Here is a 14,901-nt window from a genome sequence, read left to right on the forward strand (position 1 = left end):
AGGTAGTTCTTTTCAATCATGGAGAAAAAAGAAAGCCCAAACTGATCTTCCCTCAGAGTGTAGTAGGTTTCTTTTGTTCCCCAGCTCCAAAACAAGCCCTACAAGACTAGAGATGAGGCTAATTGTATGTGGTCAGATTCTTCCCAGTCAAGCTAAGCAAAGCATGCCTGTACCAATAGCTCCATAATAGGATAAGACTTTGTATATAAAACAAGCAGATCTTGCAAAAACAAGTTAAGATTAGGCATAATTAGCATTTGTATTGTGAAATTGCTTTACAGTGACCGTGTCATAAGTTTAGGTCAGGCAAAATTGCTGTGTCGGTCCCCTTGAGAATAAGGCATACTAAATAGGTAGGACCAGATACCATTGAGATGCTTTCTGCTTCTACTAGACACTTCAGCAGGCTCAGTGAAAAGAAAGCCACTTCACAGTTCTAGACAGACTGGTTAAGACAGAGGCAGACAGTTGGTCTTGTGGTAGCCAGCATGACTTGCCCCCTTAGCTAAGCAGGCTCCGCCCTGCTTGCGTATGAATGGGAGACTAGAAGTGTGAGCACTGCAAGATATTCCCCTCAGGGGATGGAGCTGCTCTGGGAAGAGCAGAAAGTTTCAAGTTCCCTCCCTGGCAGCATCTCCAAGAGAGGGCTGAGAGAGACTCTTGCCTGTAACCTTGGAGAAGCCGCTGCCAGTCTGGGTAGACAATACTGAGCTATGGTCTGACTTGGGATATGGCAGCTTCCTATGTTCCTATTTCAGTTTGCTGGGATAACAGCCAAGTCCCAAAGCTACAACTTTCCCTATAGATTCCCTAACAACATCTTGCCAGAGACTCAAAGACATGGCATCCCAGAGTGGAGCAGGGGTGTAGCTATAATTGAGCTGACCCGGGCCCCCTGGCTCCTGATGGCCTCCCGGTTCCTCCCTTCCCTGTTTTCTTCATTATCTCCCTGACCCTGAGGGGTTGCTGGGGAGAGGGGTGAACATGAGCCCCCTCTCCCCTAGCTACGCCCCTGGTGTGGAGGTTTCTTCTGTAGCATACCAGAACTTTTAACTCATGGATTTCATTTCATGGTCGTTTCCTAGCCCTCCCTGGAAATGTAAAGCAAGGGCTGGGGGTGATGACACCAGGTGAGGAAAGGGTTGCTCCATGTGATGGGGGGGGGGGAGAAATGAGCAGTGGGTACTGTGTGCTGAGCAGCCCCATGCCTCTGGGCAGCCCTATGTCTCTGACTCCTACCCTTGGCCCATAACCAACTTCAAAAGGTGACACGTGCATGATGTGTTTCGGTACTTTGTGTTTCTTGCCCCTCTTCTTCTCCTGTCCCCCCCCCTAAATAGTTTAGAACAATCAGAACCTTTCACATTATGGACAAGGGCACACCATCACTACAATGCCCAGAAACTATGAAATCTGAGATTCTCGCGGTGTGCATGCTCCACCATGGTTTTGCCAATCCCAGATCCATGCCACGGGAAACCAACATTTAACTAGGACCGAAAAGGTGAGTTCAGACCTAAGGTGAATAATTATCCCAGTTACATAAGAGCATAGGAAGCTGCCTTATACCAAGTCAGACCATTGGTCTATCTAGCTCAGTATCTATCCCTGGCTGGCAGCAACTCTCCAAGGTTTCAGGCAGGAGTCTCTCCCAGCCCTGCCTGGATATGCTGCCAGAGATTGCATCTGGGCTCTTCTTCATTCAAACAGATGCTCCACCACTGAGCTATTACCCCATCCCCTAAGAGGAATATCTCACAGCACTCACATGTAATCACCCATCCAAATGCAAACCAGTGCAGACCCTGTTTAGGAAAGCGGGCAGTTCACACTCACTACCACAGCACCAGCTCTCCTCCAATAAATGTTAGGTTGACGCACCACCAACCAGTGATCGGTGAAAACTTCCGGGTTCTCACGACATGCCCTGCAGGAGTGTGTGTGCTGCATGGATCTCGAATGTAACCGTTCCTGGACATTGCCGTAACTGTGTGATTACAGCCCTTTCTCAGCTATCATTAAATCAGCTCTGTAAAGTGGATCAGGATTGCTAGTGCCCCCATATCACAGATTGGGAGACGGAGGGTGAGAGATGGTAGCTTGTCTATGGCTATTTAATGAGCTCAAGGCAGAGGCAATTTGAACAGGGGACTCTCCAGCTGACAGTATTAATCACTACACTACAACGTGCCAGCTCCAGGAAACAACCCGGCCTCACACAACTTGCATGCATGTTCCAGCTGCATTGAGCCTCACATAGGAAGCTGCTTTATAATCCACCTAGCTCTGAATTGTCTACATTGACTGGCAGCAGCTTCTCCAAGGTTTCAGGCAGGAGTCTCTTCCAGCTCTACTTGGAGATGCTGCCAGCGATTGAACCTGGGATCTTCCGCATGCCAAGCAGATGCTCTTCCACTGAACTAGGGTCCCATCCCCTAAGTGGAATATCTTTCGGCACACAGTGCTCAGATATGTAGCCAGTAGCCACCCATCCGAAGGCAAACCCATCCAAATGCAAATGAACTCTGCTTAGCCAAGGGGATAACTCTTGGTCGCTACCTCAAGACCAGCTCTCACTCTCTAGAGGAGATGGCTCAAAAGAGCACCTTACCTTCAGATCGTCCCCATAGAACTGGAACATGGATGTGTCAGCCACCAGCAGGGTCTCCACGTAGCGGGCCTCTGAGGTGAACCGCTTGGTCCTGCTCCCGGTGCTGTTGAGCTCTCTCCAGGCCCCCCCTTCTGGGAGGTCCTCTCCAGCCTCTCCTGCCCAGCCTCTCTTCTGGAGCTGGTGGACCTGCAGCAAGGGATCTCCACCACGGTGGCCTCTAGGCTGGATGACGTATTTCTCTCCATCCACCAAGAAGGAGCCATGGATGCCCTGGCACAGGCTGACGGCCACCAAGGAGTCTGGCTCCTCATTCACGGTCCCTGAGTAGAAGCATCTCCGGAGCCCCGGGTCCTCCTCAGCAAGGAACCCCGAGGGCTCCTTCCTCCCCACGTGCTGGATCTTCAACCCAGGGGCCAAGAAGCTGGCGTCGGGCACCAACTGCAGGGCATAGGTCTCCCCGAAGGCAGTGATGGAGAAGGCAACCTGCCCTTCTCCCCCCAAAGGCGCTGCCGTCCAGACTGGCACCACCTCTTGAGCGTCACTGTCCTGGATGGGCAGTGCCCAGGCATGGCAGAGAAGCATCAGGAAGGCCAGCCAAGGAAAGCAGGCAGGAGCAGCAGGTGCCCGTCTGCCAGGCGAGGGCTGCTGCGGAAGAGGAAGGGGCATAGATGCTAGGCGCGGGGCGAGGGAGCCAAGCAGGCGGCGAGCAGCAGAGGGGGCGCGGGAGTTGCAGAAGGCTCCGCGCGAGAAGCAACCCTCCCAGCTGGGCGGAAAGTCTGTGTGCTCCAGATCTGGGGAAGGGCGAGGGCTTCAATCGGAGAGGGAGAGAGGAGGAGGAGGAGGTTTGGGGCGGGTTGTTTGCCAGACCTCGCAGCAGAGAGGCAAGACAGAAGACCCCCCGGCTGGCCTCTCTGGGCTTCCTTCTGCCCCCAGCGCTTCAACCACAGCCCTTGCCGCTTCCCAGGCAAGTTGTCAATTACAGCGGCTGGGGGAGGCAAAGGCAGCGGCAGAATCAGCAGCCGCGAGGCGGGTTGTCTGCGGAGAGAAGCGGGCTGGGAGGAGGAGGAGGAGGAGGCGGAGGCGGCTTGGGGTATCCCGGCTGCAGGGCTCTCCCTCGCACTTTCCCCTCTCCGAGGTTTGCCTGCCTAAGAAGGTCTCTCCCCCGCGGCAGTCCCTCCCCGGGCCGCTGCTTGCAAAGCCTGGGAAGCACCGGAGCGAGCGGCGGAGCCCTCCGTATTTATACTGTCTTCCCCCTGCTTTGACAGAAGACGTTTATTTCGGATCGCTCGCGCTCTTCCCCGTTCCCCTCCCCGGGGACCCAGAAGCAGGGGGAGGGGGCAGTTTTTGGATGGAACTTGAAGCCAATCAGAAGCCGGCAGGAGCCGCCTCTCTTGTTGAAGTGTCAACTCCAGCATCCCCCCACCCCCCACCCTCACCATTCTCTTGGCGTTAACCCTTTCGAGGCGTTTGATCAGGCAGGGCAGGGATTGGGGTGGTTTGCATTTCTCTCTCTCCAGCAACACAGAGGAGTCCCCCCCCCCCCAACACACCCGCTCCTCCATCTTTCTGGATGCCTCCCACTTTCTTCTCCGCTGCCTCCCACTTTCTGGATTTATGTGCTCCCTTTCCCGCTGCAGCTCAGACAGGGAGAAAAAGTGCTGCCACCGGGATATCTCCCGATTCTAACCGATAAAGTCTCTGCTTTTTCAGCTGCTGGTGTACCGTTGTCTCTTCTCACCTCGCCATACAATCTTGCTCCCAAAGGGAACTACCCGTATCTACCTGAATACAAGACGACTCTGAATTTAAGATGAGCCCCTTAAAAAAGAGAGGTTAAATACAGGTGAAGCCTATATTTACCCCAAAGGAAGAGGACTATGAATGTGAGATGAGCCCCTGATTTCTAACATCAAAGAGCCTGCCTGGGGGGGGAAGAAAAAAAAGTCTTGGATTCAGATAAATACAGTACCACTGAATCAAGCCAGGAATTCTGTTATTATATACCTGCAGCGTAGCCAAGGTCTGAGAGCTTATCTTATAATTGTTCTGAAGTTATTACAGAAATAACCAGAGGGCATCGCTAATGTAGCAAATATATGTATAAAATAATGTATATGTGTAAATATCAAATTGGGCCACCCAGAAGCAGAATAATGCATTAGTCTCTGGTGCTTCCATCCCATTCTTTTTATCTGGGGATATCCCATAATTATTTGTCACTTTCTTTCTTTTTTTTTAAAAAAAGGAAAAAGTGAACTGGAATGATCTCCTAGCAGCGAAGCAGAGGCGAAAATGCATTTTGTGCATATTTAATAATTTTAAAAACCCCAAAGCCATAATCCTGAACAAAAGCCCTCTTTTGTTTTAGCCTCTCCCAGAAAGTACTGTTTTTTGTGAGCAATAAAAAGGCATTTTGCAAATAAAGTGCCAGTTGTATAAAATCCTTAATTTATTTATTTTTTTGAAGCTGTGGGTTGCTAAGGGAATTGCTAGATGTCCTCCTTTTAAGAAGCATCTGTTCACATGGAACATCATAACATCATAGAACATGATGGGTGTCCCTTTATCTGTTTCCTTGAAATTTTTGCCTGCTTCTTTGCAAAACTCTGCATATTCCAGAGACTACAGTATCAACCAGTGTCCATAGAATAATTAATAGGATCTCAGTAGTTTGATAGGTTTGGTATCTCTGCTGTATTGTGATGAAAATGTTATATGTACCTCCTGGGGAGTTGAACCATTACACATTCAATTTTGGTTCTGAATCTTCAGTATTATCAAACTCTGGTTCAGACCCTAATTTGAAAAAGTGACTCAGTAACCTATTCAGATACATTTCATGCAGAATAATGACAAACTCTTTTGCCTGCCGTGTGACTGTATAAGATGAAGCAAATGAGAACTATTTGAGGATAAATAGTTCTTATTTTTAAACCTGTGTTTTAAGTGCTTAAAGGCATTTACAAACAAATGCATTTGGTAAGAAACAGGAAAACAAAATATTATTGAAGTACTTATTTGAAATCACGCTCTGTGTTAGTGGTTCGGTTCTGGTTCGAGGCAACTCAGAGATTTGTAGAGTCTGGTTCATTGCTGGGTCAAATGGGAAAATCCCCTTTAGGAACCAGTTTTTAGGTTGGAATTCTGGTTTATTTCCCGTCCTCCGTGCCTGTCTCTCTCCACTGCATTGGTAGAGATATAGGAAACTATTGTGTGGAACCAAAGGCAGCTAATTGATGATTGAGAAAATCCCTTGAGTATGGAATGGCTTTGGGAAGAAAGGGGAAATCTCCTTTTAAAAAGCCAATATTCCATGCACACTCGGTGTCCTATTTAGCTCCATTTCATTATGGAATTCTACAGAACCTCATTACTCTCCACACACCCTCCAGGAGTAATTTTAGCCTGCTAGAAGAGCCCAGTTTCCCATCGAACAGCTGTGAAAGTAACAGATCACCAGGATCAGGCCCTGCTTCCCTTTACTCTGGAGTCACAACCCCTCCCCTCTTCCCCTTTGCAGTGTGAAAGTCTTAATCCTGGAAATATTTGAAAGGATAATGCAAGCCGTGTTTTGAGGTTCCAGATACCTGCCTCCCTGGAACCTGGGAAAGCAGCTTTGGAGTAAAGACTTAGGGACGAGGGTCAGGGTTTCAAGACTGTTTACTCTGGACAAACATCCGTGTGTCTGAGTGGGGAATATTTACATCTACTCATCTCTGCTGAAAACCTACCACTGTAGACGCAGACACATACCAGCTGTGTCTCTAAATAGCAGCGTGTTACCCAGGGGGCAACATTTCTAATTGCTGAATTTATTTTTATAAAGTGCCATTCTTTGGGATGCAAAAACCAAGACGGGCTAAGTGTTCACTGATGTCCATTCTTAACCATTCCCGAGCGTAGATGTTATCAGTGGAGGCCCCAGCAGCAGAATGAGCAGTATCAGGATTAGATCCATGGGCCACAGCATGCATTGAAATCCAAAGGCCCAAACCAAGTGGATGCTCGGAGAACGGCCCACGGGACAGACCCTCTAGTGGCAGGAAGAGTGGGTTTCTACTTGTTTTGCCAACCTGAAAAAATCCAGTTCCAAAAAACAAAGCATTGTCAAGAGGGAGATCTGAATGCTACGGTCAGAAGTGGGTTTCACAGTTCAGAGAAGAAGAACAGCAGAAACAAAAACACCCAACAACAAAAAGGATGGAATTACAGATGCACCAAATGAACTCTTGCATGGGCAAAAGGCTATAGCTGACCTGGAAGCAAAGCTAGCAGAAGTCAGGGAGAACTAGACCTGGAGCTGGGAGAAGGTCTGATGCCAGGTGTCCTCCGTCTGCCCTCTGCTGGTGTCTTTCGTGAGACACAAAAGGACTGTGCTCCAGCAAGGTCCTTGGTTAGTTCTGCCAGGTGTCCATCTTGCAGATTAGCTCTCCCTCAGAGCTCTTAGAGACAAACCACAGGGCCCTTGGGCTACCCTAATCAGAAAGGAAGCATTTGCCATGGGGCCTTTCCCCAACACTTTTGTTTAAAGTACTTGTGTGCAGGAAAATAATGAAGCAGAACATCTGTTAGGAGTGCAGAAGAGACAATATGAGCTCTAGTAGCTGGGAAAGGAGGAAAAAGCACTACAGGATAGGAACATAGGAACAAAGGAAGCTGCCATATACTGAATCAGACCATAGGTCCATTTTGCTCAATATTGTCTACACAGATTGGCAGCGGCTTCTCCAAGGTTGCAGGCAGGAATCACTCTCAGCCCTATCTTGGAGATGCTGCCAGAGAGGGAACTTGGAACCTTCTGCTCTTCCCAGAGTGGCTCCATCCCCTGAGGAGAATATCTTACAGTGCTCACACTTCTAGTCTCCCATTCATATGCAACCAGGGCAGACCCTGCTTAGGGGTTAGGTTATGCTTGCTACCACAAGACCAGCTCTCTTCCCTTATTGTGGGGCACTGGGGGCTTTTGGGGGGGGTTGCATTTATGGCCGCTAGCCTCTAGGTTTCCACTGGTGGTAGAGAAGAGTGCATGGCTATAATCTCATGGAACTGAAGAGGGAATAAATTAATCTAATCCAGGAGTTCTCAAACTTGGGTCCCCAAATGCTGTTGGACTACAACTCCCATCATCCCCAGCCACAAAGGCCTTTGGCTGATTCTAACCTAACCCATTACCTAAATCTAGGATATTTCCATCATCTTTTTGGTTCCTCTTTCTCATTTGCTGACCAGCACTCCCAAAGTGGTTGACTTGAATATTTTGGAAAAAAAGGCAACATTGGAACCAACTCCTTAATGGAAGCAATAAAGTTAACCAGAAGCAACAATAAAAACAGCAGCAACCGGAAAAATCAAGAAACCGCAGTCTCAGAAGCAGCACATCAGCACCTTTTAAAGATCTCCAAAGGCCTGTGGAATTGGAAAGCATTTTGTGAAACATGAAAGACAAATGGAATTACTGTGGCATCAGCTAAGACTTCAAGGTGCCAATCAGTTGGGGGGAGGGGGGTTGTTTGAGAACATTTTTAAAAGAACATTGTTTGAAAAGTGGAATTCATACGAGTAGTTGTTTGTTTTCTTTAACAGATTTGCATAGCTACTCCTGTGACAACCATGCCGCTGCCTACTACTACTGCTACTACTATTTATATACCACTCTTCAGCCAAAGGTCCCAAAGTGGTTTACATAGAAAAATAAATAATACATCAAGAAGATGGTCCCCTGTCCCCAAAGGGTTCACAATCCAAAAAGAAAAAAGGCACATACCAGCAACAGCTGGAGTTGGATAGAGCCAGTTGCTCTCCCCCTGCTAAATAGCGGATAATCACCACTTTAAAAGGCGTCTCTTTGCTCAGTTAGCAGGGGTACATGTGTCTACATGTGTCATTGTGGAAGGCTGCTAGAACCTGAAAGGAACTCCAGGATTCCCCTTCGAGAGGGAATTCCACAACCAGAAAAGTCCTCCTCCGAGGAATCAAGGAGATGGCCTCTGAAGGAGACAAGCAGAACAAGGATCCAGCTAATTAGCTGAACAAACAGAGTTTATATAGAGAAAGTCATTTCCTAAGAATATAAAATATAGAGAAAGCAATTCCCTTTCATACAGAGAAAGCCATTCCCAAAGATAGTAGGGACTGTTCTCACGACCATTATTAGAGTAAGAGAGTTTGGGAGCTGTGCAGATTCCTGTTTTCTGATGGTGTGTGAATTTAAAACAAGGTCGAAGGCTGGGAGCTTGATCATGTTTTAAGTCTCAACTGGGTAGGTTGAGAGCCCCCTACCCAGATCTGTCCTCAACTTCACAACAAGGTTAGAATAATACCACACTACTCAGATGAGGCTTAGCACACAATCAAGCTCCCTGTCTTCTGCCTTGTATTCTCCCTCACACATGATCACCAAATGGGTGTGCACACACAGTTCACAAACCAGGGTAGGAGGCTTCTCCTACCCAAATAATGGCTGTGAGAATGAATCGAATAGCTCCTCTTGTTCCAGAACACGAAACATCATGTGACCAACAGGAAGACACCTGGCTAACAAGGAACTCCAGATGACTCAAGCTGCAGAGTCAAGCCACCTTCTACAGAAGAAGACACCTGCCCTAAGATTGTAGCCACTTTGACCCTGGTGATTTTCCTTCCCCAGGTAGAAGAAACAAGTGCAATGAGAGCAGAGCACAAAGGCAGTCCCATGTAGAGTGCATTACAGTAGTCAAGTCTGGAGGTTACCAGCATATATAGAGTGCATATGGTTGGGCAAGGTGGTTGAGATGGTGGTGGCCTCTTAGGCAGTTTTGGATGATGCAGATTATCTAGACCCATTTCAAACTGGCTTTCGTGTGGGCTATGGGGTTGAGACTGATGGATGATCTCCAACTGGCTATCGACAGGGGGAGCGTGACTCTGCTTATCCTTTTGGATCTCTCTGCGGGTTTCGATACCATCAACCATCGTATCCTTCTGGACCTTCTGGACTGCCTGAGGGAGGTGGGATAGGGTGGCACTGTTTTACAGTGGTTCCACTTCTACCTCTCCGGCAGATTCCAGATGGTGTTGCTTGGAGACTGTTGTTCTGCTAAGTGAACACTGAAGTGTGGAGTTCCACAAGGCTCCATACTGTTTCCAATGCTTTTTAACATCTACATGAACCTGCTGGGAGAGCTCATCAGGAGGTTTGGTGCTGGGTGATATTAATATGCTGATGACAGATCTACTTCTCCATGCCAACCTAATCAGGAAATGGCACATCTTCCCAAAATGCCTGCCTGGAGGTAGTAATGGGCTGGATAAGGGATAACAAATTGAGGTTGAATCCAGATAAGATGGAGGTACTGACTGTGGGGGGCCAGGACTCGAGAGATGGTTTAGATCTGTCTGTCCTGGATGGGGTTACATCTCCCCTGAAAGATCAGGTACATTGCTTGGAAGTGCTCCTGGACTCAAAGTTCTTCCTGGTTTCTCCCTGGTTTCTCAGTGTCCAGGTGTGCTTTTTATCAGCTTCGGCTGATACGTCAGCTACGTCCATTTCTAGAGGCAAATGACCTTTAAACAGTGGTACATATGCTGGTAACTTCTAGGCTTGACTACTGTGATACTCTCTATGTGGGACTGCCTTTGTTCAGAGTCTGGAAACTACAGTTGGTACAGAATGCAGCAGCCAGATTGATCTCAACTTCTTGTGACAACACGAAGGGACCACATAACACTGGTTTTGAAAGAACTGCCAATATGTTTCTGGGTGAAATATAAAGTGCTGGTTCTTATCTATAAAGCCCTTAATGGCTTGGGTCCAGGCTATTTAAGAGAGTGTCTCCTTTGTCATAAACCCTGCCGCCTGTTACAATCTTCTGGAAAGGTGCGGTTACGGATGCCACCGGCTCGTTTGGTGGCGACCCAGGACCGGGCTTTGTCTGTGGCTGCCCCAGGGCTTTGGAATATGCTCCCTGCTGAACTAAGAGCATCACCTTCTCTGCTTTTTTTCAGGAAGAACCTCAAGACCCTCCTGGTTTTGCAGGCTTTAACTGAATTAATTTTTTAATAATTTTAAAAACTTGTTTTAATAACTATTTTATTCTTTTTTAAATGGTCATTTATTTTAATCTGTGATTTTTAAATATTTTATGTTTTGTACATTGCCTAGAGATGTACATATCAGGTGCTATAGTATAGATAGATAGATAGATAGATAGATAGATAGATAGATAGATAGATAGATAGATAGATAATGTGCCACTGTTTTAAGGTCATTTACCTCCAGAAATGGACGTAGTTGTCATATCAGACAAAGATGATAAAAGATTTCAGCAGAGTAAATCACACAGCTGTATGATTTCCCTTCCTGTTCCTGTTCCTATTTCTGTTCCCTTTCCTTTCTCTCCTCTCCTCTCCTCTCCTCTCCTCTTCCCACAGTTAACTGGCCTCTGAGTCCTCTTGCAATATGGGAAATCTGCTTCTGCAGAATGCTGGTCTCCCAACCAAACCCTTGCAAAGGAGTCTGGTTGCTTTTCCTCTGCAGCTGTATCATTACTCTAGCTCTCTGGCCCACCGCTAGTTCTCAACGGAGCCATATCTTGAACTGAGCAAGTGATGAGGGGCCAGCAACAATGGCGCCTCCACCCCTGGACAAAGTGAGACGCAGGCAAAAGACTGGGTGTGATCAGCAGGGGGTAGTGCCATAATCTCTGTTTCTGAAGAAGAGAGCATTAAATAGCCCTACGGGGAGGAGAGCTGGTCTTGTGGCAGCGAGCATGAATGGTTTCCTCTGCTAAGCAGGGTCCACTTTGGATTGCATTTGGATGGGTGACTACATGTGAGCACTGTCTGCTGTAAGTTATTCCCCTTGGGGGATGGGGCTGTAGCTCAATTGCTGAGCATCTGCTCACATGCAGAAGGTCCAGGTTCAATCCCTGGCAGCATCTCCAGGTGGGGCTGGGAAAGACTCCTGCCTGAAACCTTGAAGAGCCACTGCCAGTCAGGGTAGACAATCCTGAGTTAGATGGACCGATGGATTGACTCAGTATATGACAGCTTCCTAGGTTCCTGTGTGTTCCTATGCCTTTTGCCTCATGCAGAAGAAAGTGGTCCAGGCACCAAATAAGGGAGAAGTCTTTGGTGTCTAGGACTATCCTGGGGTGGGGCAGGTAGGAAGCACCTGTTGGCATAACTGAGCCTGGTTCATCAGCTGCTGATCCCCACCCTAGGAAGACAAACATCAGCATTGTTAAAGATAGTACAGCTGGGGTGAACAGCTCTGTTTTAACCTGCAGAGGCTGAGGGAGCTGCTGGCAACCAGCAACAAATAAATATTTGACTTGAAAGCACCCCCTGCATGGCGATGCCTGTAAAATGCTTGTGGACAATGCTTTTGAACAGGATGCATCCCATTCCTTTTCCCACGCCCTCTCCTTCCCTTTGACCTTAGAGGACACTCTTGCTTGTCTCAGTTGTAGGTGGTCCTGTTTTCATTAATGTCCCTGGTTGTAAAGGGTAGCCTGGAATTCTGGGTTGCTTCATCCATTGGCTTATTAAAGCCAATCTGGAGGAGAAATTAGGGAAAGGAGAAGCAATCGAGACATCCAGAATCTTTAATCAGAGGTGTCAAAGAAATCAGCAGCAAAACTCCCAGCAAGTTGAAAGGGGACCAGTGTTCCCTGTAACAGGGATTCCCAGGTGTTGTTGACTACAACTTCCATCATCCCCTGCCAAAGCCCATTGCATCTGTGTATGATGGGCGCAGTAGTCAAGAACATCTGGGAATCCCTAATTTTTCCTAGGATTGTTTGAGAGCCTATTCATTTTTTTTTTTTAAAAACTTGCTAATAAAGGTAATTGAAGTCCACTATGATCAAACTTAGCTTGCCATTCTCTAGAAAGCAAGAATGCACTTGTGTCGGAAAAGGAAAACCTGATGTTGGTCAGAACTTCATCTGCAAGGTGTTAGAAGTGTGTCTGTCTTCGTATCTGCCTGAACCGGTGTCCAGGTGGACGTGTGAACAGCTGCTAGCCTTCCTCGTCAAGATTTGGGAGAGAAATGTTGAACTTGGAAGGATTCTTGTCCTCTCCTCTCAGTCCACAAAACAATGTCCACCAAATTATTCCTTTCTCCTTGCCCTTGGATATCCTTAGTGAGGTAAGCTGGACGTGGGAAGGAGGGTTCACATGACCTTGCTGGAATGGCTAAGCCCCAGAATTCCTCCGTCTCTTCAGCTTTCTCCGATGATACATAGAAACATAGGAAGCTGCTTTATATTGAGTCACAGCGTTGGTCCATGTAGATCAGTATGGTCTACACCAGGGATTCTCAACGTTGGGTCCCCAGATGTTATTGGACTTCAACTCCCATAATCCCCAGGCCCAGTGGCCTTTGGCTGGGGATTATGGGAGTTGAAGTCCAATAACTTCTGGGGACCCAATGTTGAGAATCCCTGGTCTACACTGACTGGCATCAGCTTTTCCAAGGTTTCAGGCAGGAATCTTTTCCAACCCTACCTGGAGATTGAACCTGGGGCCTTCTGCAAGCAATCAGATGCTCTACTACTGAACTATGGCCCCATCCCCTAAGGGGAATATCTTACAGCAGACAGTGCTCATGTGTGATCACTCATCCAAATGCAAACCAAGGTGAACTCTGCTTCACAAAGGGGAGAATTCATGCTTGCTGCTGCAAGACTGACTCGCCACCCTTGACACGCTCTGATACGTGTGTGAAAGCGAAAGTTCCATTAAGCAATGTTTACGTTAAAAGGCTATTCTCACGACACGAGCTGTCTGGGATCACCGAAGCAGTTCGTGTCATCTGGAGTCCCAGGAGCTCTCCAATCCCGGCTGCTCCAGCCAAGGGTAGCCCTGTTCTTCTACTTGGGGTCTTACCCAGGTAGAATGAACTGTGGGTTCACGCCACAGTATGAACTGTATCTTCTTGGCAGGAGATTGTCTGGGCGATCATTGCCGGTAAAAAGGCCCCCCTCTTGGCCTGCCACCATTTTGGGCCGCGAGTCGGAAGGAAAGAGTGGCCATGCCAATCATAGCAGCTGCGCTAATGAGAGCAGCCATGATGCTGAGGGTGTAGGTCTCTCTGTGATGTGGGAGGACTTCCGATTCTAGCTTCGACCGCCGCCGTGCTGTTGCTCGTGTGGGTGCGTGGCATGGCGGAGGCAAAAATGACCACCGCTCATCTGCCAGAGAAGGGCAGGCAATCTCCTGCCTTCCCCCGAGCCCTTCCAAGCAGCAACCGGAGGTTGTGCGAACGCCCTCAAAATATATTCTTTGCAACCATGTATAGATGACTGTTAAGGGTGTTTTCTGCAAATCTTGCCAATGTCACTGCTGGTGAATAAAGTCAAGAAAATGAAAGACCGCCTTTTCAGAAACTGATATACATTATATACCGCCTTTTATAAAAACTCATCCCAAGGCAGCTTACAAAAGTTAATACAATAAAAATCACATTGAAATATTAAACTGAATTTATTATTCTTTATTACATTTATAAACTGCCCCATCCAAACAACAAATTAAGACCATAAAAACCATAAAAATAAAAGTGTTGCATCTGTGTTAACTATGTTAAGCATCACTTCTGAAAATGGTGCTATCTAGAGTGCAGCAGCTAGACCATAAGCACATCTGGAGACTCCCAATTTGGGAACCACTGCTCTAGACAAAATCTATGAAATTCTATTTGCCCACTACTTTCCATTCATTTCTCAAACTGGTTATTTTTTTAAATGATCAGTTATAATGATGATGGTCCTAGAATATCATCCATGTATCGAGGTATGAGTTTCAGCTTTCAGGTACATTAATTAATCTGGGACAGGGCCATCCAGCTATTGGTGGACTACAACTCCCATCATCCCCATCCACAGCAGCCTATAGTTGGAGATAATGGGAGTTGTAGTCCGACAACATTTGGAAGGCCAAAGTTCTGTAGCCCTGTTCTAGCCTTTGCAGCTGAGATGTGGAGTTGACTTAAGTTCTAACATTCTTTCAAGTACTGAAATTTTCAAGCACAAGAAGTTGTAGTTATTATTCCTCCCATTTAAACATCCAGTCCAGAAACCTGTGGGGGACATAACATCCCCTATCATTATCTACTATATGCTTTAGATAGATAGTTCGTTATGTATACAATTTTATGCACATTTGATCTGCAATCTTATACAGGTTTACTTAGGACTTAGCCCCCCTGAAAACATTATTTCTGAGTAAACATATAGGATTGCATTACATATAGCTTTAATTTAATCTTGTTCTGTCCAACCACTGTTTGAGGTTAACTTTTACCCTTT

General features: G+C 47.1%; 1 protein-coding gene across 1 annotated transcript in view; it reads right to left on the reverse strand.

Moving 5' to 3' along the window:
* ADAMTS8 (ADAM metallopeptidase with thrombospondin type 1 motif 8) overlaps nucleotides 1–3,277 on the reverse strand; it is a 35,265-nt gene extending 31,988 nt beyond the window's left edge. The window contains exon 1 of the mRNA XM_053269843.1: nucleotides 2,612–3,277. Within this exon, the coding sequence (XP_053125818.1) occupies nucleotides 2,612–3,277 (666 nt within the window). The remainder of the gene's footprint in view (nucleotides 1–2,611) is intronic.
* Nucleotides 3,278–14,901: the final 11,624 nt, after the last annotated feature.

This window comes from Hemicordylus capensis, chromosome 8, assembly GCF_027244095.1.
Source record: "Hemicordylus capensis ecotype Gifberg chromosome 8, rHemCap1.1.pri, whole genome shotgun sequence".
Classification (NCBI taxonomy): domain Eukaryota; kingdom Metazoa; phylum Chordata; class Lepidosauria; order Squamata; family Cordylidae; genus Hemicordylus; species Hemicordylus capensis.